Here is a 26,577-nt window from a genome sequence, read left to right on the forward strand (position 1 = left end):
GTTGCCTGTTTCCACTGGTTGTAGCCTACAAGAACCTTACTTACTTTTGATTGGACACGGAGGCGTCATGCTCATGGATATCACGCTTTGCAAGTCGCGCTAAATGAACAGCCATGACGCATAAACGGAGCGAGGCTGGACGTCCTTCTGTGATGAATGTTTCTCTGCAGCCTATTTTCTAAAAGAAACTTATGCTTAAAAGCTCATCCGAGAACGGTTTGTCATAGCAATGCACGTTTTCCTTTCTCTACTTTTTCAGGGAAATGACCAGGAAAAGCGCTGCATAGTCACGTGCAAACGGTGGCACTACGACACCCAGAAACATAGTGAAAGTATCATCAACATGTGGAACCTGGCATGCAGCCGTAGCTGGCTCTACTCGGCTTCGAAATCCTCTCTCGGATCGGCTCCGATCACGGGAGTCGCAGCAGACCGCATGGGTCGCCAACCGGACTTATCGGCGTGCTCCATGTCCACGCTGCTCGGCAGCCTGGTGCCCGCGGCGTCGCCTTCTTTGCGCTCGTTCATCCTGTCGCGCGTTTTCACTGCTGCCATGGCCAGCGCAACCATGTGATGGCTTTGACTGTGCTCTGTGAAGTCAGTGGGAGAGTCAGTACCGGGCTCCATACATCCTGATAGCCAGCTGCATCGCCATGCTTGTGACATCTCAGCCCCTGCAACTTCTTTCGACACTCAAGCTGAGGTGGGCGCTATCACAAGCGCTCTTCGTCCAGTCACGTCAACAATGGTCAATTGGTGCTGGTACCTGGATTAGTCCCCCATTTGGCAGATTGCCGCGTGGAGGCTACGGGAGCTGAATTCACCGTACTCCGCGCAGCCCGGTTGAACGGTATGGAAGCTCGCAAGGCCACAGCAACATTCAGGGCGTTGAAACAGAAGCTTCTGATGCGGGATGCCAAGACCACATCGGTGGCTGCTGGCACCACGAGCATACTCCATTCGGCTCCCCTTTGACGGCGCGCATCGTCTCTGCTCGTGACGTGGTTTAGCGTGAGCTTTGCACTTTATGACTCAAGCTTCGGTGCCACGCTTGAATAACTGTGGGTTCTCACATCCTTTGTGTGCCGTGGGCTCATTGTCATCGTAGCCTTCTACGGCATGAAGCAACGAGGCCACCGCGTGACTCTGTCAAGCGTACTCGCTTTCCTTAGCGCCTCAAGCGTGTGCAGACGGCCCTCTCGAATTGGCCCTTTCCCGCTGCGCTTCCTCTGCAGAGGATCATGTCATTGTCATGTGCCTGAACTAAGCATACACCACGGAGGTGTTCCCCACGACGATTAGATGCGTGAAACTTTGCCTGTCGTACTCCGTCGGCCGGCTTGGCGTCATTCTGGCTACATACATTGACGCATCATTGCACCAAGAATAGCTGTTGGTCGTTGGGGCCATCACAACGGCGCTGGCATTTGCGAGTGCAGTAGCAGTTCGTCTTCCCGAAGTATTTCTTGAGAAGCCCGATGAAGTCCAACCAGCTCTGAGCGAAGACCAACGCAAGGAAGCTCTTAATACATCTTTGAGACTTATGACGCAGTCGGAGAAGCCCCTCAAGTTACACAAGCGAGCCAAGCTGCGCAAGCAGCACGGCCTGCCCAAGGACAAAGCAAGCTCTAAACGCAGTACCGTGACCAAAATTTCAACGGCAGCATCGCCAGCGAAAGCCTGCTCCCGACAGAAACGTGTCGGCTCTCCTGAGCAAGCACCCCCTCTCCACTGCCGATGTGCATGACATCATCAAAAGAACTCAATAGCAGCTAATACATACACTTATACTGGATGATTAAGGAACACGTAGCTTCTCTTTGTTTCCTCACGCGTACTCTTAGGCGTACTTATATTTAGCGAAACTAATTTCGTGGTCATTGGTTATTCGTTTATTCGGATACCTTCCGTTCTATTTCTTTTGTTTGAGGAAGTTCTTGACTTTTGCCTCATTCTCGACGCATGGGAACTGTGTACTAGTGCTTGCTTAAAGCAGCTTTGCTAGTGCAACTAATCCTTCAATCCACATTATAAAATCTGACGGATGCAATAGACACTGTGGCATATTATTTAATTTCGTTGTCGAATACGTTGATTTCATTCTCGGCTGACACATAACTGTACCCCACTGTACGCGCTTCCTGTTTAAGATTCTCAGACTGTTTTACTCCCTCAGTGACAGTAACAGCAGACCTGGAACGGACCAGAGCGGCACTTCTGTGGAACTTTCTACACCGTTCGAAAAACTGAAGTAACGGGTGCAATTACTAGACTTTAGTGTCCATTACTACTTCGTTGCCACCTGCTTACTACCTTAGATAATTCGCACTCCCGTGTCCGAATCGGATTCGGGATGGGCCGACAACGCCTGGTGTGATAACTGTAGTAACGAGGAGACTCTTCAGCACCTTCTCTGTGACTCTCCTCGCTATAATTTACAGAGACGATCGCCCGCAAACACGATAGGGCGCTTTGACCGAAGACCTCTAACAGAGGAACTTGTATTAAAATGCCACCATCACAAGCCATCACAGCAGAGTGCGACGAGGGCACTGTTGCAGTTTTTAAGAGCTACAGAATTGTACAAGCGGCTGTAGCATGAACAGATGTCCATAGTGCTGCAAGTGCTACTGTGCTGTGCGAAGACAGTGTGCGGCGACAGTGACAAACTGTGATTGTATCTATGTGCTTCTTTCTTTCTTTATCTCTGCTTTATTATCACTTTACCTCCCCCTCCCCTCTTTCCCCAGCGTAGGGTAGCAAACCGGATCTTCCCCTCTGGTTAACCTCCCTGCCTTTCCCTTTTCCTCTATCACTCTCTTTCTCGCAGTTATAATATGATATCTTTAGTAAGCTTCTACAACGCTTCTCAAAGCGGTTAGTAAAAGGTTCTTCCTCGCCCATCCATGGTTTGTTGTTCGGTGTAGTGGCTGTCTTAATGAGATCTTTTGATAAACTATAGCCATTATCATTATGTTGTATGCATAGTCATGCGTTGCGTTGTGGGGCACTTTTGTGCACAGCTTCATAAATTATTTACGTCTCCAAAAGCTATGTTTCCACTGGCGCAAACTTGCGGTCCTCGAGACCATGGGTGTATGCGGGAATCATTCTAGGCTTTCCGGAATGTCTAAAAATTACCTCTTGCAGACAGGATAATTGTGTTCCTTGAGCAGGATGGTTCAAAGACGCACATTACTAGCCCGTGAAATCGAAACACATATTTGAATAAATAAAAATGTACTAATCACCTTTTACGGTACAACTTCACCGTACATTTTGCAACTGCAACCGGTGAGATTGCACTTCGTATCCAGGATGTGCATGGATTGCATTTAAAGTATGACACCAGTTTGCAGATATGTGCCGTGAAACTCGCGGTAAGTATGCATTTACAAGTATTTTTCAACTAAACGCTTCTTTTATTCATTTAAGCACGAACTAACTCGTTCGTCCTCGTATTTCATCCCACATTTCGGGAAATATTATACCGGAACTTTTTTAATCCTCGTGATCTTTTTGAAGTGTATACTACATCTTGAAAACTCGCCGGCTAGAATTCCTAAATTCAAATAAGTTCCGACAGTAATTAGATTAATTAGTGCGTTTTTTTATTTAGCTGAATATGTGTTTTCATTTGTCGTTCAAGTAATATCCGCCTCTTCGAATACACCAGCTCTAGTACACGAATTATGGTATCCGGCGCGGGCAATTTTTAAACATTCCGGAAAACCTGAAAATGCTCACACCGTATATACTCCTAAGGTCGCTATAAGAAAGATATCGCATACGCAGTATCTAGAACATTGTACTGTGCGATGTGCTCTTTGTCGGTTTTTCTTTTCCTTTTGTGAAGTGTAGTTTATTACACGCAACCTGATCATGTTATTGGTGACCCTTTGGTGCCGTCATTTGATTGGTGTTAAATCTGATTAAACTTTGTGGTAATGCGATCCTCGTTTTCTTCTTCTCACTTGTTTTTTGTTCCTTGTTTACAAACAGGATTATATTCCACTTTGAGTAAAGAAGCGACGTCATTATTTGTTTTTTTTTTTGCAATTGCAGTGCCATTTGTAAAGAAAACAGGCCCAATAACTCACTTCCCTAGCGACTGGCACTATACCTCTGTCGTTATTATGCATGGTTCGTAAATTTACTCGACGAGGGTGGTGATAAGGACTTGTTTGTCGGTCATTATTGGCCGACAAACGCGGACGACATCGCCCTATGGGTGCGGAGTCCACCGCAACACATCTGCAAGGCACGTGCGGCCCTATAAAGAGCCCTGGACACTGCGGCTGCCTACTTGTGCAGCATTGGCCTCGTCATCTCGGCCAGGAAGACCGAGGCCTTGCTACTGCATCCCAGAGCATCAGCCCACCGCTCAGCTGCCCGGCTGCGCTTGGAAGGCGTCCAGATCCCATGGAGCTAAGCAGTCACCTACCTGGGGCTGCGCATTGACCTTCGGCTGACCTGGGTGCCGGCTACCAAGGCCCTGTGCGCCCAGACGCTTCGGGTCCGCTCGGCCATCTCACAGCTCCTTGCCCGTGGACAGGGCTGTACCACCAGGTGGGCCCTGCAGCTATTTGAAGCTGCAGCCAATTCACGGCTACTGTATGCCCTCTTGTGGCGCTGCCCCCACCCCGCCTGCGGAAACTGGAGCTGCAGCACCGGTCAGCCGTACGGCTTTGTCTTGGCGTTCCCCGAACCTCAAAAGTGGCCACCACTTTGGCTGAGGCAGTTGCCTGGCCCCTGTCACTACTCTTCCTGCAACAGGGGTTACGACACATTGATCGCCTACACCATGCCGCAGATGGTCAACCACTCCTGACCCGTCTATGCTCCCGGCCAGCATCACACATGGGACGGTTGTGTGGCCTCTATAAGGAAGTCATAGGGGACACGCCTGCAAACGCTGTACAGCATCGCCCACCACATCGGCCACCAATCCCTATCTCGACAGAGCTGCCAGGTGTCTCGAAGAACCGTTCCCCAGCATGTGCCCTACAGCAGACCGCAGCCTCTCTTCTCCAAGAGAGACTTGGGGACCACCTTCACATCTTCGCCGATGGATCCGCGGTACCAGAGACGGGCTCATACACACCAGCCTGCGTTGCACCGGCCCTACAAAAGAGCAAACTGTGCCGTCTCCCGGGACATGCAAGCTCTACCGCACCAGGGCTAGCAGGACTCCACCTTGCTGTGGACCTACTTGCAGAGGAGCTACCAGCGACCCCGGCAGCCATCTTCTGCGACTCCAAGGCAGCGCTGCTCTGCCTGCAGAACCCTGACAGGGCTAGCCTTGTGGTTGCGCTGCTCTCTTCAAGACTGACGGCCCTTCAGGCCACAGGATGCTCACTATCCCTGCATTGGCTACCGGCACACATGAGGATCCCGGGCAATGAAGAGGCGGACACTCTTGCAAAAAGTACCCACCACTCAAGCGCTCCCCTCAGCCTTGCTGTAACGGCCGCAGACTTCTCGAGACACAGGCTGCGCCGGCACATCATTGCCTGCCACTCGGACAAACGGGCATCCCTGGGCCTGCCTCCACGGCCTCTTCCACAGCACAGCCTCCTACTGAAGAATGCCTCGTTGCTGCTCCAACTGCGAATTGGCTGCTACTGGACGGCAACCCGCCAGCACCGCCTTAGGAAAGCCACCTCGCCAGCCTGTGCCTCTTGTGGTGAACCAGAGACTCTCTAGCACCTCCTGCTGGCCTGCCCGGCTCACCTGCAGCAGCGCGGCCGACTTCTGCAAGAGTTCCACCACCTGGGGCTCCCACGTTCACGCAAGGAAGATATCCTCTTCCCCTGTCGTAATCAGCTACCGGTCTTCCTAAGTGTTGTCGAGTACCTCGACTCGTCGGAGCTCTCGGCGAGACTATAGGAAATTTCTACAAAGACGGATAGCCTAACGGTCATCCCACCACCTCGGGCTTCCTGATCCGCCACTACTTCACTTCTACTGGGCCACCTCCTATACGGGCCACCTCCTAGCCTACTCCTCCGGTTGAACCCACTCGGCCCTCCCGATCGGGCTGCTCTGATGCTCCTGGGACGACCCTCTACCTTTCTCCCTCCTACCCTCTGTTTCTGTTAATCCCATATCCCCCACCCTGCTGGCGCTGAACTGTGCTCCCGCATGTGTTGCAGAAGATAGCCTTTCCTCCTTTCCCACAAGAACCACTTCTCTCATTATGGAATGATCTCTCAATAGTGCAGCGAAAGACAGACACAAGAGGAAAAGAAGACGAACACAAGTGCTAGGAATTCCGAGAAATACATAGAAAAGAGCCCGTTGTACTAGAAATGAAATCGACGAGGGTGGGGATATGGGCTTGTTTGTAGGTCATTATGGAACGGTATCAGGATAGTGCAACAAAAGACGGTCACAAGAAGAAAATAAGACGAAGACAAGTGCTAGGAACCCCGGGGAATACATCGAAAAGAGCCCGTTGTACTAGAAATGCAATCGACGAGGGTGGTGATATGGGCATGTTTTTCGGTCATTATGGAATGGTATCAGGATAGTGCAGCAAAAGACGGTTTCGATTTTCCCTCGCCTAAATTCATTTAACAAAATTTTAGATTTTTGCCTCCATTTTCTGAACACATAAGCAAAGTCTGCCCGACTCTTGGCCAATCCCCATGAGTGGGTAAGCGCCAAACTCATCAAGGACATCATCATCCTTTAATCCCGAGGAATACATAGAAAAGAGCCCGTTGTACTAGAAAGGAAATCGACGAGGGTTGTGATATGGGCTTGTTTGTCGGTCATTATGGAATGGTATCTGGATAGCGTAGGAAAAGGCGGACGCAAGAAGAAACGAAGACAAGTGCTAGATATCACGAGCAATACATAGAAAAGAGCCCGTTGTACTATAGATGAAATTGACAAGGGTGGTGATATGGGCTTGTTTGTCGGTCATTATGGAATGATATCTGGATAGCGCACCAAAAGACGGACACAAGAACAAACGAAGACGAAGACAAGTGCTAGGAATCCCGTGGAATACATAGAGAAGAGCCCGTTGTACTAGAAAGGAAATCGACGAGGGTGGGTATATGGACTTGTTTGTCGGTCACTATGGAATGGTATCTGGATAGCGAAGCAAAAGACGGACACACGAAGAATCGAAGAGGAAGACAAGTGCTAGGAAGCCCGAGGAGTACATAGAAAAGAGTCCGTTGTAATAGAAATAAAATCGACGAGGGTGTTGATATGGGCTTGTTGGTGGATCATCATGGGATGGTATCCGGATGGCTCAGCTATCCAGGTATAATTAGGTAAATTACCAGGCTTACAAGATACTTACAAAATTTACCAGATACCACATATCATTCCATGTAAACTTACTGCATGTGCTGGTCATATCTACAATCCCGTTTGCGCAGTAAATGATGCTACGTGTGCGGTTTGTTACTACCTCCGCTTATTTCGACCTTGGTAAACTTTATGACAATCCATTACTACCTTTGAGTTCGAAACTGGCACGACCCTTCTTTTAGGGGAGTGGATTTAACAGTCTTGCTCTACAACGATATGTAGAGCGCGGTCCACTGTTAAAGTTAACACCCAGTTGCTATCGAACATTGCAGGCGCCCTAGCTGCAAGTGGCTGCGGAAGCAATGTCAGTGCACTGCACATGTGCGCCGAAAGGAGTCAGAGCTACCAACCACAAGTGATATTTTTTTTTTCAAATCTAGGCGACTGCGCCCTTCCTCAATTAGAAGAATGCGGTAAAGCTCTGCACTCGCGCGTTCCCTTTAACAATACCGCGCGTTCCCTTTAACATTATGCAAGTGTTCAAAAGAGGCATTCACTTTGCCGCCTTCCCCGTGTATGGGAGATAAGTTCTCCCAAGGTATTGGTGATGATTTAATGGCAACCTCCTTGGAACGGGGCTGTGATAAACAGCAGCCTCGCCTGCTTGATTTATTCAGGTATGGCATACATCTTTTAAGTCTAGCATATTTGTATATAACTCCTTAATTTTTTTTTCTCTCGAAATCGGCCTTGTACCGCTAGCAATGACTGCAAGAGAACAGGTTGTGTAAATTTTTGCTTTTTTCACCAATGCTGTAAACGTCCCTCGCTTATCTCGACTGCTGAGCCTTTGGGCCTTCGGCCCACTTTAAACATAAGCGCTTATGGAATGTGTATGTTACCTACGGTTCTCACTGGGTGAATCCCTTCGCATTCCATTAGAATGTGCTCAGCGCTAGTGGTCTGCTGATTTTTGATGCAGCAGACATATGCCTCATCCAGCTCCAAATATTTGCTCCTGTATATTTAACGCTTGGGCAGCCGGCTCCGGAATCACATAGCAAAGCATTGCCCTTTCTGTTATCCTACAGGTTTTCCCTTCTAATTTCTTCTAATTCTTGTAAATCTCCATGCTATTTTCTCTTTCCATGCTTTACATCCAATTAACTACCACTGTTTCTCTCACTATATGATGACTCCTGATTGTCTATTTGCAGTTTCAGTTACCGTGCTCTTGGTTGCCAACTTTCTTGACCTCTCACTCCATTCCATGTCGGCGCTTTTCACGTACAGATACTTGTGCACTTTATCTGCCCCTTTATTTTTCTCCATGCTCCTGCACTTTCTTGAAAACTAGATTTGCTCTGTGATTCTCTGATATCAAAAGATGCCTAACCCATGTCCCCCTGTACTGCCTCATTTATGGTTTTACTATGGGCTCCCAAAACCAAACTGCCTACTTATCTTTGGTTTACTTCCAACCCCGACAAGATATCCAATTTTAATCATAAAATTGCATTTGCGAACGTTAGTGCTAGCGCCATTACTCCTTTTCAGATTCAACCCACAACCTCATACTTATTGTGGCCCCAGAGTCTACTGTTTTTCATTGCTGCAGCATTGCGATACCCCTTTATTTTCATATTCTTTGTGGGTGCTTGAGTAAGTCTTTCCTTCGTTTATGAATACGCCGAGGTACTTATATTGCTTGACTATGGGTACGACTTGAGGTTGAGTAAGCACCCACGTAATTAGTCGCCTCTTCAATAAGGACCATAATTCCCAATTTCTATGCGCTAAACTTGAGGCCCAGATTTGTCGCTGTGTAGCCGCAAATATTTGCAAGCGTCTGTAAATCTCTTTTATTGTCCGCTAGTATCACTACGTCGTCCGCATACATCAGTCCAAGGAGCTTTTGTTGCACTATATGTCCATTACGTATTTAGGATAATTCAAACCCTAATTCGCTATTTTCCATCCGTATTACTATGCCCTTAACATAAAGCGTGAACAACGATGTAGACAGAAGACATCCTTGTTTCAGTCCTAGGTGAATTCCCACCATTTCATTACCGTTTCGACTTTCCCACGCAATTTGTACCCGGTTTTCTTTATATGTCTCCTTCAGCAGCTCCACGAAATCGTCTTCTATGCCTTTCCATAAAAATATCCCACAACAATGCCGTGTCTACGTTGTCATAGGCACCCTTAATATCTGGAAATGCTATCCTTAATGTCTATTCTGAGCTATTAAAATATCTATGTTCTAAATTAGAACAAAAATATTATCTTCTAAGTGTCTGCCTGGTCCGAGCCCATTTAGTAGTTCCCCAATAGATTATTATTCGTCGCCCATTACGCAACTCTAATTTTATTACTTGCAGTGCCATTCTATACAGCACCGACGTTACTGTAACTAACCAGTATGGGCTGTTTTTAACCTTGTCACCTTTGTCTTTGTAGATGAAACTTGCTTTCGCGTCATCCAACCGGAATTTTCTCCGTTCTAATAATTTGTTTTATGGCTTTAGTCAGCAACACCTTGCTCTCCGGACCAAGGTTTTTTATTAGCTGTATTCAGATTTCATCGGGTCCTGCTTCCGTGTTATTACGGACATTTTAGTCGGCTTTCTTTCAGTAAAAGCTTTCTATCCTAAATTGTGATCTCGCAGGCTTCTCTGCTGTTGCTCGATCTGGTTGAGTACGACGTTCGCTTTCTTTTGTGCCCAATGTATCCCTAATGATGTCTGTGATTTATCGCAGCGCATGGTGTCCTTCATAGATGTTACGGTCTTCATCCTCTATAGCCGGTTGCGAATTTTTAGTTCGAGCTGCGAGTGCACTCATTTTGGGGCGCCTTTGTCTCTTCTGTGAGTCCTATGCACCGAACATTCACTTGACCATTTCATTTTCACGTACACAAGCACAGTCGCCACCCTTTACTTTTCTTGGTAAATCGTCCATCTAAGAACAGCCCTTTGTGTAATCCCAACTTTTCTTGGTTTCCTGATACTCCCTGGACGCCTGCTCACGCCCTTCTATAGCTTACTTTATTTTCTTTTTCCACCACTTAGGTAGCTTTCTCTTTGCAATCCAATAAATTTTTGTGTCGTGTCTGTCTTATTTCCTGCTAAATTACGTCTACCAGTTCCTCATAGTCTCAAACTTGTGTAGGGAAAGCCTCCATTTTCTTCTCGGTGTTCTTTTTACTATCTTTGTTATTTGCTGTTCATTCATTTTCAGAAATTCTGATGGTCTTGGTTCGTGCTTTGCGTTAGTATCGCTCTCAAAGTTTAGTGTTAAGTTCCTTTGATCACTACCCAAGTTGATTTTTCCATGTTCATCTGTTACGATGTGGTCCATGGTCATCTGTTACGACGTGTTCTAGATGTGTGTTGCTTAGAGAAAATGTCTGAGACTAAGGTGTAATTTGTGCATGACTGCTTCTTTCCGCATTGTCACGTTACATGTCCATGCCACTTACTCTCCCTCTTAACTGCTATAAGGTTCTGTTCGTCACTCTGATCAAACACTAGAGAACCGTTGTAATATCAGTGTATTGGCCTAAACATCGAATTAAACTTCGTGTATCTCTGCTTCCTTCCTTCCTTCCTCCCTTGCTTCCTTCCTTGTTAGCTTTGCTTGCTTTGCTTCGCCTGCTTTGCTTGCTTGGGCGGGTGGAAGAAGGCAATATTCCAAGAAAATGGAAACAACCAAAACAAGATGCCGATGTTCACGGTGGGGCAATCCTGCTGTCGCAGTAAATCAGTTCAGACCTGAAGAAATCGCTTGAGTCTGCTGTCATTTCCTTTTTTTAATGCCGAGGCTTTCTTGCCCACAATTCAGGCACCTCGCATTATATAGGTAAGTTCTTGCCTCGCTTCGTTTCTTAAAAAGAAAATTAAAGTTATTGATCGATTAGATTGAACCCCTGACGTCGACAACAGCAGCCTGGTACACTACCCGTTATGTCACGATCGTTTTCGTTTTTTCCTGATTGCCTAATTGTCATCACATAAAGGAACACAAGACTTCACTAATGCTAAAGATGCATACGTAAAGCGACCTGTGCAATACATCAATATCACCTGACATTCGCAAGCTTGTTTAACGTACTGTCACATGGTAGTGACGTGGAAAATCCCATTATCGAAAATTGTGAATCACGAAACTAACGCTTTAGTTGGTGAACCTGTGCCCAGAAAACAATGACACTCCTAGCGCAATGATAGTTGCGAAAACAGTTTGCGGTCATCGAAAATCTGATCTGTGGGTTTAGTGCATCAGCTTTTATATATGACTCGTCGAAGGTTCCAGCGTAATTGCTGGTGCCCGCGTGCCTTCAAGAACGTACTTCAGAATTCGTGCGGGCATACAATCTTATTACACAATGTTCGGCGAGACCACGCATAGCAGATATAGTCAAAGATATCATTCGAGTAAGTTCCAATCATACAGGCTCCTCTGGCGCTGAGTGATAACATTAAGTTGTTAGCCTGTGAACTGCAGTCCCTGAGAGAAGAATAAATAAGTACACATGTCTATACTGAACCAATCTGGATTTTCATTAAATTCATTGTACACTTTCTAAATGCATCAGGTACTTCCTTTTGTCATCATGTGGTACGGTTTCGAATGCAACAAGCGATGTCACGGACGGTGCGCCGCGGCATTAATCAGTCGACTCGAAGCAAGATTGCGCACGGCGTAAAGCATGATAAGTCATAGCGACTACGTTGCATAGTGGACAGAAATGTGAGGCGCCGCTTCATTTTGGTGTCCATGCTTGAAAAGCAGTTATAGAAACATTTCACACGTGCGGTCACCCATCAAATCTACTAGAAATATTTCTACGCCTTCACCTGAAATCTAGTTATGAGTTCAGTGCTGGCGTGCGCTTTTTCCTTCTTCGTCCATCTAATGTTACGCTGTCTTCCACCATGCATTTATATCCCACAGCCAAATATATATGTCTGGCATGAATATAATTATTTGTATCACGCAGACTTCTGAAATGGACGTGTGGTCCCGACTGTACAATTCACGTAAAACAGTCGATCCCTCTCCCGTAGATCAATAGTATTCGGAGTCGAAGCTTGGAGCATTCATTCCTTTAGACAAAGAACGGCACTCTAATGTTTTCCTTTTGAGTATGTTTTGGTGCTGGATGTTTTTACCTACAATAAAGATACAAAAGAATTGTAGAGCTCAATGTTTAGCGCCCATAAATCGCCAATAAATCTGCGCCAATAGTGCCTCAAAGGGCATTACGAAGCATGACAATACCCAGACCGCTGTAGAACAACAGAGCAAAAATTATTCAAGATCCCACGCATTCTCTGAATCGATGTAAGCGAAGTTTTTTTTTGTGCTGGATGCTTTGATTCACCATTATTAGCGGTGATGTTGACGGCCAAAGCTCAATTTCTTCAACTTTTAGGCTAAGACGAGAGTGGTGAGTCGATGTTAAACGTTACCTTGCGTGCATCACTGCTGTTTGACTGTGTAGTGCACAGAACACACAGGAAGCGGTGTTTGCTTGAGGTTTTGTTGTGCGCTATATTTTATAACCTCTGAGAGGGTTGAGCGTTGTCATTTCCTCGCATGGCACATCGCATTGTGGCAGAAGTATTGCACTTGAATTGGATTGTGGGGCTGTACGTTCCAAAACCACACTCGGATTATGAGGCAAGCCGTAGAGCCGGATTCCGGATTAATTTTGACCCCGTGATGTTCTTTGTTCCAAAATCTAAGTGCACGTATATTTTCCATTTCGCCCCAGTCGAAATGCACCCGCCGCGATTGGGATCAAATTCACAACCTCTAGCAATGCCATAGCCACAAAGCTAACGCGGCGGCCACAGAAGTGTCGATTTGACGATCGACCGCTTCCGTAGTGTCTCGTGGACCGTGCGGTGCGCTTTAATTATTGCAGCTCCGCTTCTGCACGCCCTGCGTAAGTTGTCCGCTTGATATCCTTGCATGGTGTTTATTTTTGAGAAATACCAGCAACGTACTTTACCGTATCTTGAACTTAAGCTTATCTTGTTTCCCCGCAACCACTGTCGTATAGTAGTGAAGTTTCCTTGCCTTCTCATGTCACCTCCCCCTCTCCTGTATTGTAACTGCCTCTTCTCCCTCTCCTTCTTCTCCACAATACGGTTCTATCTGCGTCCCCTCTGGTCTCGCACGTTAGTAGAAAGGCAAGCGCTGCAGGTTCTGCAATGCTTCTGAGGGAACTCACGGATAATTACAGCCGTCAAGCGGCTAATGTGGCGACAGCCAGGGATCTACAGAGGGCATTGTGCACATTCGACGTGGTGGGGCGAAAACGAGTTTTTCCCGTCGCCTTTCCACTCTTACTCGCACCTGTCATATATATACACGCTCTGAACCACCCATAGACGTGGTGTGCGAGACAGCAGCCCACAGCAGCAGCAACAGCAGCAGTGGGAATGTCAAAGGAAGCGGCAAAGAAAGCTTCGCTTTGAAAGCAACACGTCACAGAAACAGCATCAAAAACCCGTGCAAATTCGACATGTGTCTTTTAGTAAGCTTGCTCATTACTTCACCATGTAGGGACATGACATCAGCTTATGAACGTTAATTGGGAAGAGGAACGGGTCCTTACGAAAGAAGCAATTTCGTCTTCCCGTATTTATCTGAAGACGCTTTACTGAAACCAAAACTGTCGCGGGCATTCCAGACGAGAACGATACGAATTAACGGCCAGCGCTCACCATGGTCCAGATAACATATGGTTCCATTCCCGCAGGCCTTTTCGCAACCCATAAGTGGTCTCGGCTGAGCTGCGCCTGCGTAATCACCGGGATGTGGCAGTTTTCAACAAAGAATGATAACAAACAAACACAAGCCGGCTAAAGTATCCGTAAATTATCTCTTCTCAGATGTCTCGCTCATTTGCAATGTGTCGTACTGTAAGCGGTTGTTTTCTTTTCACAGTTTTACAATGAAAAGGGATATCGCGTGAAAGCCGGAACGTTACATTGGTTCACGTTTACATTACAACTTATGAACCGCCCTCATTTGGTTCATGAAGCCACACTGGACTATAACAAGAATACCGAGACCTAAGCAAGCCAATATATGAATTTTTACCCTTTCACGTAAGAAAATCAGAAATAAATCTAAAAGATGGTAAACATGATGTCAAGAGTACTTAATTTATTTTTCTGGTGTTTTAAACTACTTCAGCATTCCTTAAATACGTAGCCAGTCAACTATTATCCTGAGTCATAGCCCCGCTTGACGAGCGCTTGTTCAAGCTGCTTTTACTGCTGCTTAAGGTTGCTCAGTCTACCAATATATGCGTGCTTGAGCCACATGGACAATAACGACCACACTTTGGTTATGCCAACGTAATCATGTCCGCCACGTTCAGCAATGAAGGCAGTTACTCTTCGTTACCACGATGCCATCTGCACACACTCTGTCCTCGTCAAGGAATAACGCTTTTTATTCGGGAGTAATGAACAGACAATGGAAGACGCAAGATTTTCCCCCGTTTCATTCTCACCTATTGTCCCATCCCGCTGGTTGTACACTTCCGTCGTCCAAAACTTAACGGCCTAGCCCGAGCGTGAGCATATGGGATTTTCAATGCTGCCTACGATGCCATTACTTACATTTCATAGGACACCGGGATGCCATGGTCGAAGATATCACGGTTCTTATGCAATTCACGCTAATAGCAGAGACATGGCTCACACAGAGGGCGAGGTTCCGCGTCTGTCAGTGATCAGTATTTCTGTCGAACCTATGTTATTCCGATTCTGCGGACCTTTCTTACAATGTTGAAGAGCATTAGCTTCAATGTTCATCCGAAAAGGGTTTGTCTTGGCAGTTGTCGTTTTCCTTTCTTTCCTTTTTTTTTCAGGGAGACGACCAGAAAGAGCTTAGCACGGGCCAGCGCAAACGGTGGGCCTACGTCACCGAGAAAGGTGACGGAAGTATTGTCAGCATGTGGAAAGTGGTTTGCAGCCACAGCTGGATCTACTCCGTTTCGAAATCCATGTTCGGATGCGCCCCCATGCTAATCATACCGATTGCCGGAATCGCAGCCGACCGCATGGGTCGCAGACCGGTCTTGTCGGCGTGCGCCATCTCCACTGTCTTCGGTAGAGTGGCCCCGGCGACGTCCTCGGTGGTCATGATCTGCTTCTGGTGCCTTGTGACTGTTGCCACAGCCAGCGTGACAATGATGACGGCTTTAATTCTGCTCTAAGAAGTGGCTGTCAATCAGCACCGGGCCCCAGACATCCTACAAGTCAGCGGCCCTGCCATGATCGGGACGTCTGTGCTGGTACACCTTGTTTAGACGCATGAAGCCGAGGTGGGTACTCTCACGAGCACTCTTCGTCACTGTCACAGCGATAATGCTATTTGGGTGCTGCTACCTGGACGAGTCCCCCGTTTGGCACGTTGCAGTGTGAAGGCTTCCAGCAGCTGAGTGCACTGTACTCCGCGCTGCCCGGATCAACGGTATATAAGCTCGCAAGACAATAGCAACATTCATCCTTGGAAATGCAGCTCATCAAGCGGTAGGCCAGTACCACGTCGACGAATACTGGCACCACGAGCATACTCCGTTCTGCTTTCCTTCGCCGGCGCGCATTGTCCGCACTGATGAAGTGGTTTAGCTTGAGTTTTGTGCTTTATGCCTCAAGCTTTCTACAGAGAGGGCTCACTCTCATCAAAGTCTTCGAGGCAACGGTATGACTCTGTCAGGCGTGCTCATTTTCCTCGGCACCTGATGCGTACTCCAGATGGTCCTTTGGAAGTGGCGCTTGGACGTCCTGCTTCCTGTGCCGAAGATAACGATGCCGAGCGCGTCAGTAATTCCCATGCGCCTGAACTACGCGTTCAACGCCGAGGTGTTCCCCACGGCAATTCGTTGCGTCATATTTTGTCTATTGTCCTTCGGTAGGTTTGGCAGCCTTCTGGCTATATGCATCGAAGTATCCTTGCACGAAAAAAAGTTGTTGGTTGTTGAGGTCGTCACAACAGGGCTGCCATTTTCCATCGCATTTGCGGTCTAGTGTCTTCCCGAAGTATTTGTCGAGAAGAAGCCAGACGAAGTCCCCCAGGTTCTGAGCGAAGCCCAGCGCAAGGAAGCACTTACAGCACATTTAAAGCCCACCACGGAGTCGGACAAGCCCGTCACGTCAAGCAAACCAGCCAAGTCACTCAAGCAACGCGGCCAAGGCAATCGGGCAGCGATCTGGAAACACGGTACCATGATTGAAACTTCAGCCGTAGCATCGCCAACGGCAGCCTGTTCCCCACAGGAAAGTTCCGGCTCCCCTGAGCAAGCCTCTCTGACGCCGTTGTACAGGACGCCATCGCGACAATTCAATAGCATCTAATAAATGCGGGCTGATTAAGGAACATGTAACTTTCTTTTTCGCACACTCTCAGGCTTACTTTAGCTAAATTAGTTAAATTAAATTCCTTCTGCTCGTTTTTATTGTCAGCGCAACCTTTTCACCGTTGCTTTTTTGTTTTCAGTGAGTGTGAATTATGTCCTAGAGCTTGCGTAAGTTAGATTTTCTAGCGAAACCACTCCTTAAATCTCCACTAAAGCGTCTGACGCGTACGATAGACACTAGGACAGTTGTAATTACTGTGCCGTTTTGAATATGTTCATATAGTCCTCTGTTACCATATGACTGTCATTTGTTGTACGCGCTCTAAATGTAGGGTGTGCAGGCTGTTTTCCTTCCTCACTAATATTAACACCGAACCTGCAAGCACGCTGAGCGGGGCTTCTGTGGAACTGTCTACACTGTTCCAAAAATGCAAAAACCAGTGCAGTTACTAGAATTGAGTGCCCATTACTATTTCGTTGCAACCAGCTTGGTACCTTGGATAATGCGGACTTGGTAGGTGACACATTTACAAAGCAGTTACAAGGTTTTCCAGACCGCTTAATAAAAAGCATTTCCTGGCTCATCCATGGTTTGTTAGCTGTCTTGCGGCTGTCTTAATGTGATAGTTTGTTAAAGTATAGTCATCAATATGGTGCGTGAAAAGGCATGTGCTGCGTTGTGGCGCACTTGTGTGCAGACTATGCTTTCTACAAATATCGCTTCATGAATTTGTTGATGTGTCCAAGTTCCCACCGGTGCAACCTGTGCTCTTCATGACTATGGGTATACGGGGGACAATTCTTATGGTTTCCTGAGTTTTTAAAAATGAGTGGATGACGATGGAATACGTCCTGAAGGTGTTTCTAATATTCGGACTCATGAAGAAAAGAAGTTCGAGGAAACAGAACAAAGATCTGGAAGAACCCCAACAGTAGTTGAGCCTCAAGGAACAAGAGCGCGAAGACCGTGAACACGTGAAACAAGAGCAGTGCGACGTCGTGAGTGCGGTTCTGCCAAAAACTTGTGAGCTTGCTGAAACGCGATTCGATAAGAAAACGACGGTGTCAAGCGGCCCACATGAGTCGAAAGCGCAGCACGCTAAGATCGAAAGCGTCTACACGTAGAAGCCCATCGACCTCTTTGCGAATACAATACTTGAAACTTCCTCGCTTTCGACGTCGGATTCGCGGCGCGACACAAATTATCGACCAAACAGGCCAGTCTCTGCACGCGACTAAAATTAGTGTGAGGTTTCTGGTTGTAATTGCGCACCAGAGCAAAGGTGTTTGCCTCTCTCGGGACTACCCTCCTTTGACCTGTAGAGTTTTAAAGCTTGTTCGTATAAAACTACTCGAACGAACGCAGCCCTGGTTTGGCCAAAAAATTCTGCGGTGCCCTGTGGCGTGAGTCCTCTTGAACGCAAGTTTTGAAAGTCAGCGCGTGCATCGTTACGTCAGGCATCACGGAATTGTCGGGAGCAAAACTAGTCAGCTGCGCTGAGCTAGGCACGTGACTTGTTAACGGTTTTGCCAAGTTATTTATTTCATCATTATCATTATCCCTATCATCATCACCATGCAATGTTACAGTGTATCTTTGCATGTTCGCTGCATGCAATTTGCATGATCGTTGGCAAACATTATAAATGGTTCATACTCCCGCAAGCACTCATACACCCGCAGGCAAACAAAATAATGCAATGCCTCATAGCCCCGTAAAGGCCAGAATACATGGAGCGAACTTTCACGACGAAGTTCGGGCGGCAGAAAATCTGCCACGCCGCGACGCCGTATGTTCGTCGGGCTGCGCTACATGGAGCGAAGACACGGCGGCCGCCGCCGGTGAGTCGCTGCGTTGTTATCGGTGTGGCTAGGCAGTTTAATTCGCGCTAAGCCACTACTTCAAATATAGAGGAGGCAAATGCGCTGTAGTGAAACACATCAAACAAAAAAAAGAACTTTAACGACAACTATTATCGCTTTTGAATTGCGGAACACTCTAAAACGCGTAAAATTTTGTTTAGAAATGATTTCTAATGATGTTTATGTGTTTGAGACATTCATGTGCCGATGTAGTTTAAAGAAAGCGGCGATGCTATGCGTTGTGGCAGCACTGGGCGGGTAAACAACTTTCGCCTTTCTAACTCCGCGGCTCTGTTATGTGGCTCAACGCGCGCGCGGCCGAAGCAAGCAGACCGGAAATTAGCGCACGTGAGCTTGTCTAACCATGGCTGTTATTAACTTATTAACCGCTTTGGATGCCATGAATACGAAAAGCGGGAGACCGGCGTGAACGATAGAGCGGGATCGGGATACACGGACAAGCGGGGAAGCCTAGCCGGAAGTCGGGGCGGATAGTGAGACCTGATTGGCTCGCTTTGGGGCGCCGCTCGTTTGCCGCTTCCGGTATCGTCGCCGCCCGACGAACTTTTCTGCGCCAGCTGGATCGGCGGCGAACGACGTTTTCTTCGCCGCCGCGCGTCGCGCGTACGCCGCCGGGCGTCGAACGCCGACTATTCGTCGCATATTCGCTCCATGTATTCTGGCCTTAAGGCAGAGGCTACACGCACTCAGCAAAGTGAAGCGAAGTGTACTTACGTTCTTTCTAATCACGCATACAACATACAAAATACCGTGTCGAAAATTTTCATTAACAACGGCTCATTCCCCCGTAAGCAATGGCTCTTACCCCCGTATGGAATGGCCAACCTCCCTGTTTTTCCCTCTATTCCTGCTCCTCCCCCCTGCCCCTAAGCAATGACTTATACCCCTATAAGCAAGCCAAAAGTACAATTACTAATAGCCCCGTAATGCTCAGGGCTACTCACTTTGTGTGGGTTCGTGGCGAAGAGATTGCTCTTGTGGTCGTTGTCGGTGGTTCCAATGTAGATCTGTCGGAACCGAAAATGGAGCGGTTTACACCTTTATTGTTGCAGACATTTAACTTGCGATGCCGCACAAATCCGCCCCAACCGGCCACCTAGCTGCGTACACTTACTGATTTGACATTATCAAAGGATATGTTTGGAGTCGCAAGTATGTCTATGAGTGTATGTCAGAGTGACCACAAAGTCATTGTGACCGTCGTTACTAAGTGACAGTGAGTGCTGCAATAAATTCTTTACCACATGTTTTCTTACCACGATTTTTACAGCTCCAGTGGTCATTCGCCTTCAGAGAGCGGAATGAACTCGAACTTGTTTTTATGTCCACTGCAGGGCGAAGGCCTCTCCCTGCGATCTCGAATTACCCCTGCCTTGCGCTAGTTGATTCCAACTTGCGCCAGGAAATTTTGTAATTCCACCACGCCACCTAGCTTTCTGCCGTCCTCGACTGCGCTTCCCTTCCCTTGGCACCCATTCTGTATATATAACAGTCCACCGGTTATCCACCCTATGCATCACACGGACTGATCATATTCATTTCTTTCTCCCAATGTCAACTAGAACATCGGCTATCCACGGTTTCTCTCTCATCCACACCGCTCTCTTCCTTTTTCTCAACGTTACGCCTCAGATTTGTCGTTTCATCCATCTTTCCACGGCCCTTAACTTGGTCTCGAGCTTCCTTGGTAATCTTCATGTTTCTGCCCCATATATAAGCACTGGTAGAATGCAAGGATTGTACATTTTTCTTTTCCGCAACACTGGTAAGCTCTAATTCAGGATTTGATCATGCTTGCCTTATGCGCTCCAACCCATTTTTATTCTTGTGTCAATTTCCTTCTCATGATCAGGGTCCCCTGTCAGTAATTGGCCTAGATAAACGTAGTCCTCTGCAGACTAGAAGCTGACTGGCGATTCTCTATTCTTGTTTCCTTACCAGACATTTAAACATTATCTTTCTCTTGTGCAAATTAATATGGAAACGCACTCTTACCCTTTCTAGGTTAAGGCCCCAATTAATTGCCGTAATTCGTCATCCGTGTTGCTGAAGAAGACAATGTGAACTGCGAACCAATGTTACTGAGATATTCACTATTGACCCTCACTCTTACGTCTTCTAATCGTGCAGTGACTAGCATTATAGAGATTGTGTGTCCTTGCCTGACCCCTTTCTTGATAAGTAACTTTTTACTTTCCTTGTGGTGAACCAGGATAGCTGTGGAATCTTTGTGGGTATGTCCCAAGGTGGTCAGGTATGCCTCCTGTACTCCTTGATTACGCAATGCCTTTATGACTGCTGGTATCTCTAGGGAATGAAATACCTTTCAATAATCTATGAAGGTCATCTAGAGAGGTTGATTGTACTCCTTAAATTTCTAGATTACCTGGCTGATGACAAAAATACGATCCATTGTAGAATATCTCGTCTTGAAGCCAGTTTGTTCTCTTGGTTGATTAAAGTCAAGCGTGGCCTTGATGCCATCGGAAATTATCTTTGTGAATATTTCTACGAGGCGCTGTCAGCGATGAACATGTAGAGAGAAGATGGCGACGCTTGGTGATGTTCGCGTGGATCGGTCGCCATATTGAGAGATATGGGAAGCGCCTGTATATAACCTGTAAATATAATATGCGTCTTTTCCTCCCCGTAACATTTTAGTGGAGAGTGCTGGTTCTTCAACATTCAAGACGGTCTACGCAGGGGACTCTCCTTGGCTTCATCTGCCATGCCAGCTCACAAATATGTTGGCAGTACTTCAGGCACCACAGCAACAGTGTCCGAACCGACTACCACCAACCGCCACCTTGTGATCATACAACCACGTGACCTGGGTATATTTTCCGGCGATGACAACACTGATGTCGAAGACTGACTACAAATGTACGAACATGTCAGTGGGCGCAAGTGGGACCATGCACTCATGCTAGCCAACATAATATTTTATCTTGCGGGAACGGCACAAGTTTGGTTTGCAAACTACAAACAACAAATCACGACTTGGGATGTGTGTAAAGAAAAGCTCACCGATTTGTTTGGCAAACCAATCTGACGTCGTCGTGACGCTCAGAAAATACTTGCATGCCGGGTTCAGACCCGCACATAGTTGGACCTGACATATATTCAAGACGTTGTACGCTCTGCCGCAAATTTGATGAAGATATGCTGGAAGCTGAAAAGGTCGCCCACATCCCCAAGGGTATAGCGAACGACGCGTTTGCCTTTCTCATATTTAAGGTCTCATCCATGGTTTAAGGACCCCTCCATGGTTGAGCAAGCGCACCGTATACGAGCCCCCTCTACCGGTGAGCTAATGTCCGTTGTCACACTCAGGCGTTTCGTCCTACCTGACCCAGCTGTACCGCGTCTGCCACATTGCCATGCCTTCTTGCTTAACGCTCTCTATGAAGCAATGCAACGAGAGTGATGTATCCCGTAAAACAAGAACGACTTCCGAAATCAGCCTAAAATAAGCTCTACGCAAACCTTCACAATCTGGTTAGCTTATTACCTTCTCACAGCGCGTCAGGATGACGATAGACGGTGCGATGGCTTTTCGCGTTTAGGAAAGGCGTATTCGTGCTATCGACTGCACCTGCAATAGTTTCTTCTTTCCTGCGCGCCGAGCTTGTTCGGCATATGTTCGTTTAAAAGTAAACAGCAACATAAGAATGCTAAAAGGCAACCAGATGTGGAGAGCTTAAATTTGAAGGTCATTTGAAATTCCATGCTGCAATCATATACAGGTACACATGTGCTTACACGTTGTTATACTGAACGATGGCAGCAACATAACAAATGTGACTGTCTGACGCAAGTCCTCGAAATGTCACGTCATCTTGAAACAGATACAAAACGTCAAAATAAACACCATGCCCACCAAAATGATCAGAATAAAATATATTCAAATAGTAAAATGTTTAATCGCCTCTAACAATAAAAAAATTATCAGCGTAGGACTTTGACTATACAGCTGCCGGAAGGAGGCTCCATAACCCTATAGAGCTTAACAATACAACTTTAATCTACTTAGACGGAGCGAGTCTGAGTGTGCTCAAGTTAGTCTATGTAGATAATTTTAAATCTACAGCTTGCATTGGTATGTCATACAAGGATGAATTTATATACATCACATAGAAGAAAAAGCGGAACCTTTCACGAAGTTCACACTATTCTTAATGTGCTATCACACAATTTTATTTATTTTTGAAACAATAGAATAGTTTTTTTCCAAATCATACTTTAAATAAATGCGTTCTATTAGTGCGGTCAACATCCCCCCCCCCCCTTCCCGCTGATCACACGCCCTCAGCCGCTTGTCTCCTATCCAGTGTCTCGGAGTGAATAAACGACATTGATTCAGGCAACCAAAACAACATGATGATGTTCAGCATTGGGCAACGCTGCTTTCTCAGTAAATGAGTTCTGACCTGCAGAAATCGCTGGACTCTGCTGCCCTTTCTTTTGTTACTGGAACGAGCATCCAGTGACCTTCTTGTTTCTTGCGCAGCCCTCCCGGTTTACCTGAGACGACGGTGAACGAAATGAAAGATATATCAGAAATAAATAGAAAAAATAGCACCAGACAAAATTCATTGCTCTCATTGTAGATATGGTAACATAGCATAATTTTAGTTACAAGCTGAGTTACTGAAGTGTCTGGAATAATTCGAATTCTTTAGAGATAACAGATCACCGCACACCAAAGCACAGAATCATATACTTTCGAAACGCGCCACTTGAGCACGACTTTGGAGAAATTGCTCACAACAGCTTCTCGCGCGCGCTTATTAATGCTGTGACGTCCTCAGCGGAAAGGGCACGTTATGTGCGCTTCTTGCGTTGCTCGCTAGGGGACTACGCCCCACGAGGTGGCGCGCGCTCCCATCCCTCCTCGCCCTCTCTTTCTCCTCGCCTGCATATAATGCCAGGGGAAGGACGGTCGCGTGCTTAACCTAACGAATATCAACGCCGGGGTGCGAGTTCCACTAAGAGACAGCTAAGCCAAAGACTAGAGGTGCCTACCAGTTTTTTTTTTCTTTTTTTTATGTGAAGTCTTCTTGTCCTCACTCTAGACACTTCTCATTATATAGGTAGGTTCCTGCCTTCCCTCATTCCTTCAATAGAAAATTCCAGTGTCTGATCAGGCGGGCTTTAGCTCTGAAACCGAGCACAGGATCCTGACAGTCTACCCGTTAGGTAGCGAGTGCATTTCGACAGAAAGCTGAGCTAGTTGGTAAGGATTCATTATGCAAAAAGGTGAGGCGTGCAGACAGGACACAAGAAAAGACAAGTGGACAACACGAACGCCGACTATCAACTGAAGGGAGCACTGACGCGAAAAGAAGGCTCCCTTCAGTTGATAGTCGGCGTTCGAGCTGTCCACTGCTTCTTGTGTCCTGTCTGCATTCCTCACCTTTTTGCATAATGGATCGCTTTTCTTTTCTTTATTGCCTATTTGTCATGACAGAGAAGCACAAAACACTACACTACTGCTCAATATGCATGCCGTAATTGGCCTGCGCAGAACACAAAATTCACTTGAGATTGGGATCTGGCGGCTGTCAACAAAGAGTGATGACAAACGAACACAATCCGGCGAAAGTAATATCTATCTTATTTCTTCTCAGGTGTCTCGCTAACGTGGTATGCGTCGTACTGTACGCGATTATTTATTGTTTCCCAGTTTTACAAAGACAATCGGTACCATGTGAAAGCCAGAAAATTAGATTGGCACACATTCACATTATAGCTTATAAATCGCCCTCATTTGGTTGATTAAGCCGCACAGGACTCTAACATGAATGCCGAGAGCTATAAAGCAAGCCATTAGATGAATTTGTACCCGCTCACGTAAGGAAACCAGACAAAAATTTAACCGACGGTCATTAGCTTCACATCAAGAGTGCTGACTTTATTTTCTTAATGTTTTTATACAGTTCTCCATTGCCTGCAAACGTAACCAGAGCAGCATACTCCTGAGTCGTCGTACCACTTGAGCAGCGCTGGTCGAAGCTGCTTTTATTTAAACCTATGTTCACTCAACCTGTGAATCGACGTGCTTCAGCCACACGGACAGTAACGATCAAACTTTGTTGATGCCAACGTTCTCGTAACCGTCACTGAGAGACATTTCCGAGTTTTTCATGCATCTCTTGTAGAAATGACGGTCAGATGGCAACACAGGGAAGAAGATGGTTCCTTTTCCTTTCCAGGATACCATCTTCACACGCACTTTCTCCTTGTCAAAGACTATCGGTTTTCTTTCGGAGCTAATTGAAAACTGGAAAAACACGAGCAGAGAAGGGCCAAGGCAAGAATTCTTCCTTTTTTATTCTCGCCTATGTTGTTGGCTGATCCCGCTCGTTGTATACTTCCATCGTCAAAGATGTAACGGAGCAAGCAGAACTATAGATCGACGGTATGTTATTTGCTGCATACAAAGGCATCACTTAAATTTTATTGGACACAGGGGCGTCATGTTCACAGATATTATCATTCTCACGCACTTCACCCTAAATGAAGAGACTTGGCGGATACACGGAGTGAGGCTCCGCGTTACTCAGTGATCAATATTTATGTCGAAACAATTTTAGTCCGATTGCGAGGACTTCTAACGTCAAATAGCAACTGCTTACAAACTCATCGCATTTGTATTGCCTCTTGTCATGTCGATTGACGTTTTGTTTTCACTCCTTTCCCAGGCAGATGACCAGCAAGAGCGTAGCATAGTGCCTTGCAAAGGGTGCGACTATGACACCGAGAAAGACGGCGAAAGTATCGTCAGCATGTGGAACTTGGTGTGCAGCCACAGCTGGCTCTACTCCTTTTCTAAGTCCACGCTCGCAGTGGCCCCCATGCTATTCGTTCCGATCGCCGGAATCGCAGCAGACCGCATAGGTCGCAGACCGGTCTTATCGGCCTGTGCCGTCTCCACGTTGCTCGGCAGCCTGGTGACCGCGTCGTCGTCCTCCGTGGCCGCGTTCATCCTCTCGCGCCTTGTCACAGGTGCCATGGGCAGCGCGACCATGCTGATGGCCTTGACTGTGCTCTACGAAGTGACCGGGAATGAGCACCGGGCTACGTACATATTGGCAGCCAGCGGCATCGCCATGCTTGTGACGTCTCCGCTGGTGCACGGGCTTTCGACGTTGAAGCCGACGTGGTTGCTCTCACAATCGCTCTTAGTCACTGTCACGGCAATATTGGCCTCTTGGTGCTGCTACCTGGACGAGTCCCCCGTTTGGCAGATTGCCACGTGGAGGCTTCGCGCAGCTAAATTCCCCATACTACGCGCAGCCCGGTTGAACGGCATAGACGCTCACAAGGCCACAGCAACATTCAAAGCTTTCAAGCAGCAGCTCATGCAGCGAGAGCCCAGCACCACGCCGGTGACTGCCGACACCACGAGCATACTCCGTTCGGCTTCCCTTCGCCGGCGCGCATTGTCTGCACTCGTGGCGTGGTTTAGCTTGAGCTTTGCATTTCATGTCCCAGGCTTAGGAGCCGCGCTCGAAGAACTGTGGTTGTTGGCATCGTTTCTACTGAGAGGGCTTATTTTCATCACAGCCTTCTATGGCATCAAGCAACGAGGCCACCGTGTGACTCTATCAGGCGTAATTGCTCTCCTCGGCGCCTCAAGCGCCCTGCAGATGCTACTCTGTCACCCGCCCTTGGCTGTTGCACTTCCTGTGCCGCGTATAATGATGTCCAGCGCGTCGGCGATTGCCACATGCCTGAATTACGCGTACACCGCGGAGGTGTTCCCCACTAAGATTCGGTCCGTGGGACTATGCCTATCGTTCTCCGTCGGCCGGCTTGGCGTCATTCTGGCTGCATACAACGACGGATCCTTGCACGAACAACAGCTGTTGGTTGTTGCGGCGATCACGACTGGGCTGGCATTTGCCAGCGCATTATCGGTCCAGTGTCTTCCCGAAGTATTTGTCGAGCAGAAGCCCGCCGAAGACCATGCAGTTCTAAGTGAAAGCCTGCGCAAGGAAGCACTTATAGCGTCTTTGAGTCCCACCATGTAG

At 47.2% G+C, this 26,577-nt stretch overlaps 1 protein-coding gene across 1 annotated transcript; it reads left to right on the forward strand.

The window, feature by feature from the left end:
* Window positions 1-1,543: 1,543 nt before the first annotated feature.
* LOC142574701 (solute carrier family 22 member 7-like) lies at window positions 1,544-26,577 on the forward strand. Its single transcript, XM_075683729.1, has 4 exons — window positions 1,544-1,621; window positions 15,167-15,244; window positions 15,718-15,771; window positions 25,246-26,577. Exons 1-4 carry the CDS (start codon window positions 1,544-1,546, stop codon window positions 26,575-26,577), a joined length of 1,542 nt encoding a protein of 513 aa, XP_075539844.1.

This window comes from Dermacentor variabilis, chromosome 3 (assembly GCF_050947875.1).
Source record: "Dermacentor variabilis isolate Ectoservices chromosome 3, ASM5094787v1, whole genome shotgun sequence".
In the NCBI taxonomy this organism is placed as follows: domain Eukaryota; kingdom Metazoa; phylum Arthropoda; class Arachnida; order Ixodida; family Ixodidae; genus Dermacentor; species Dermacentor variabilis.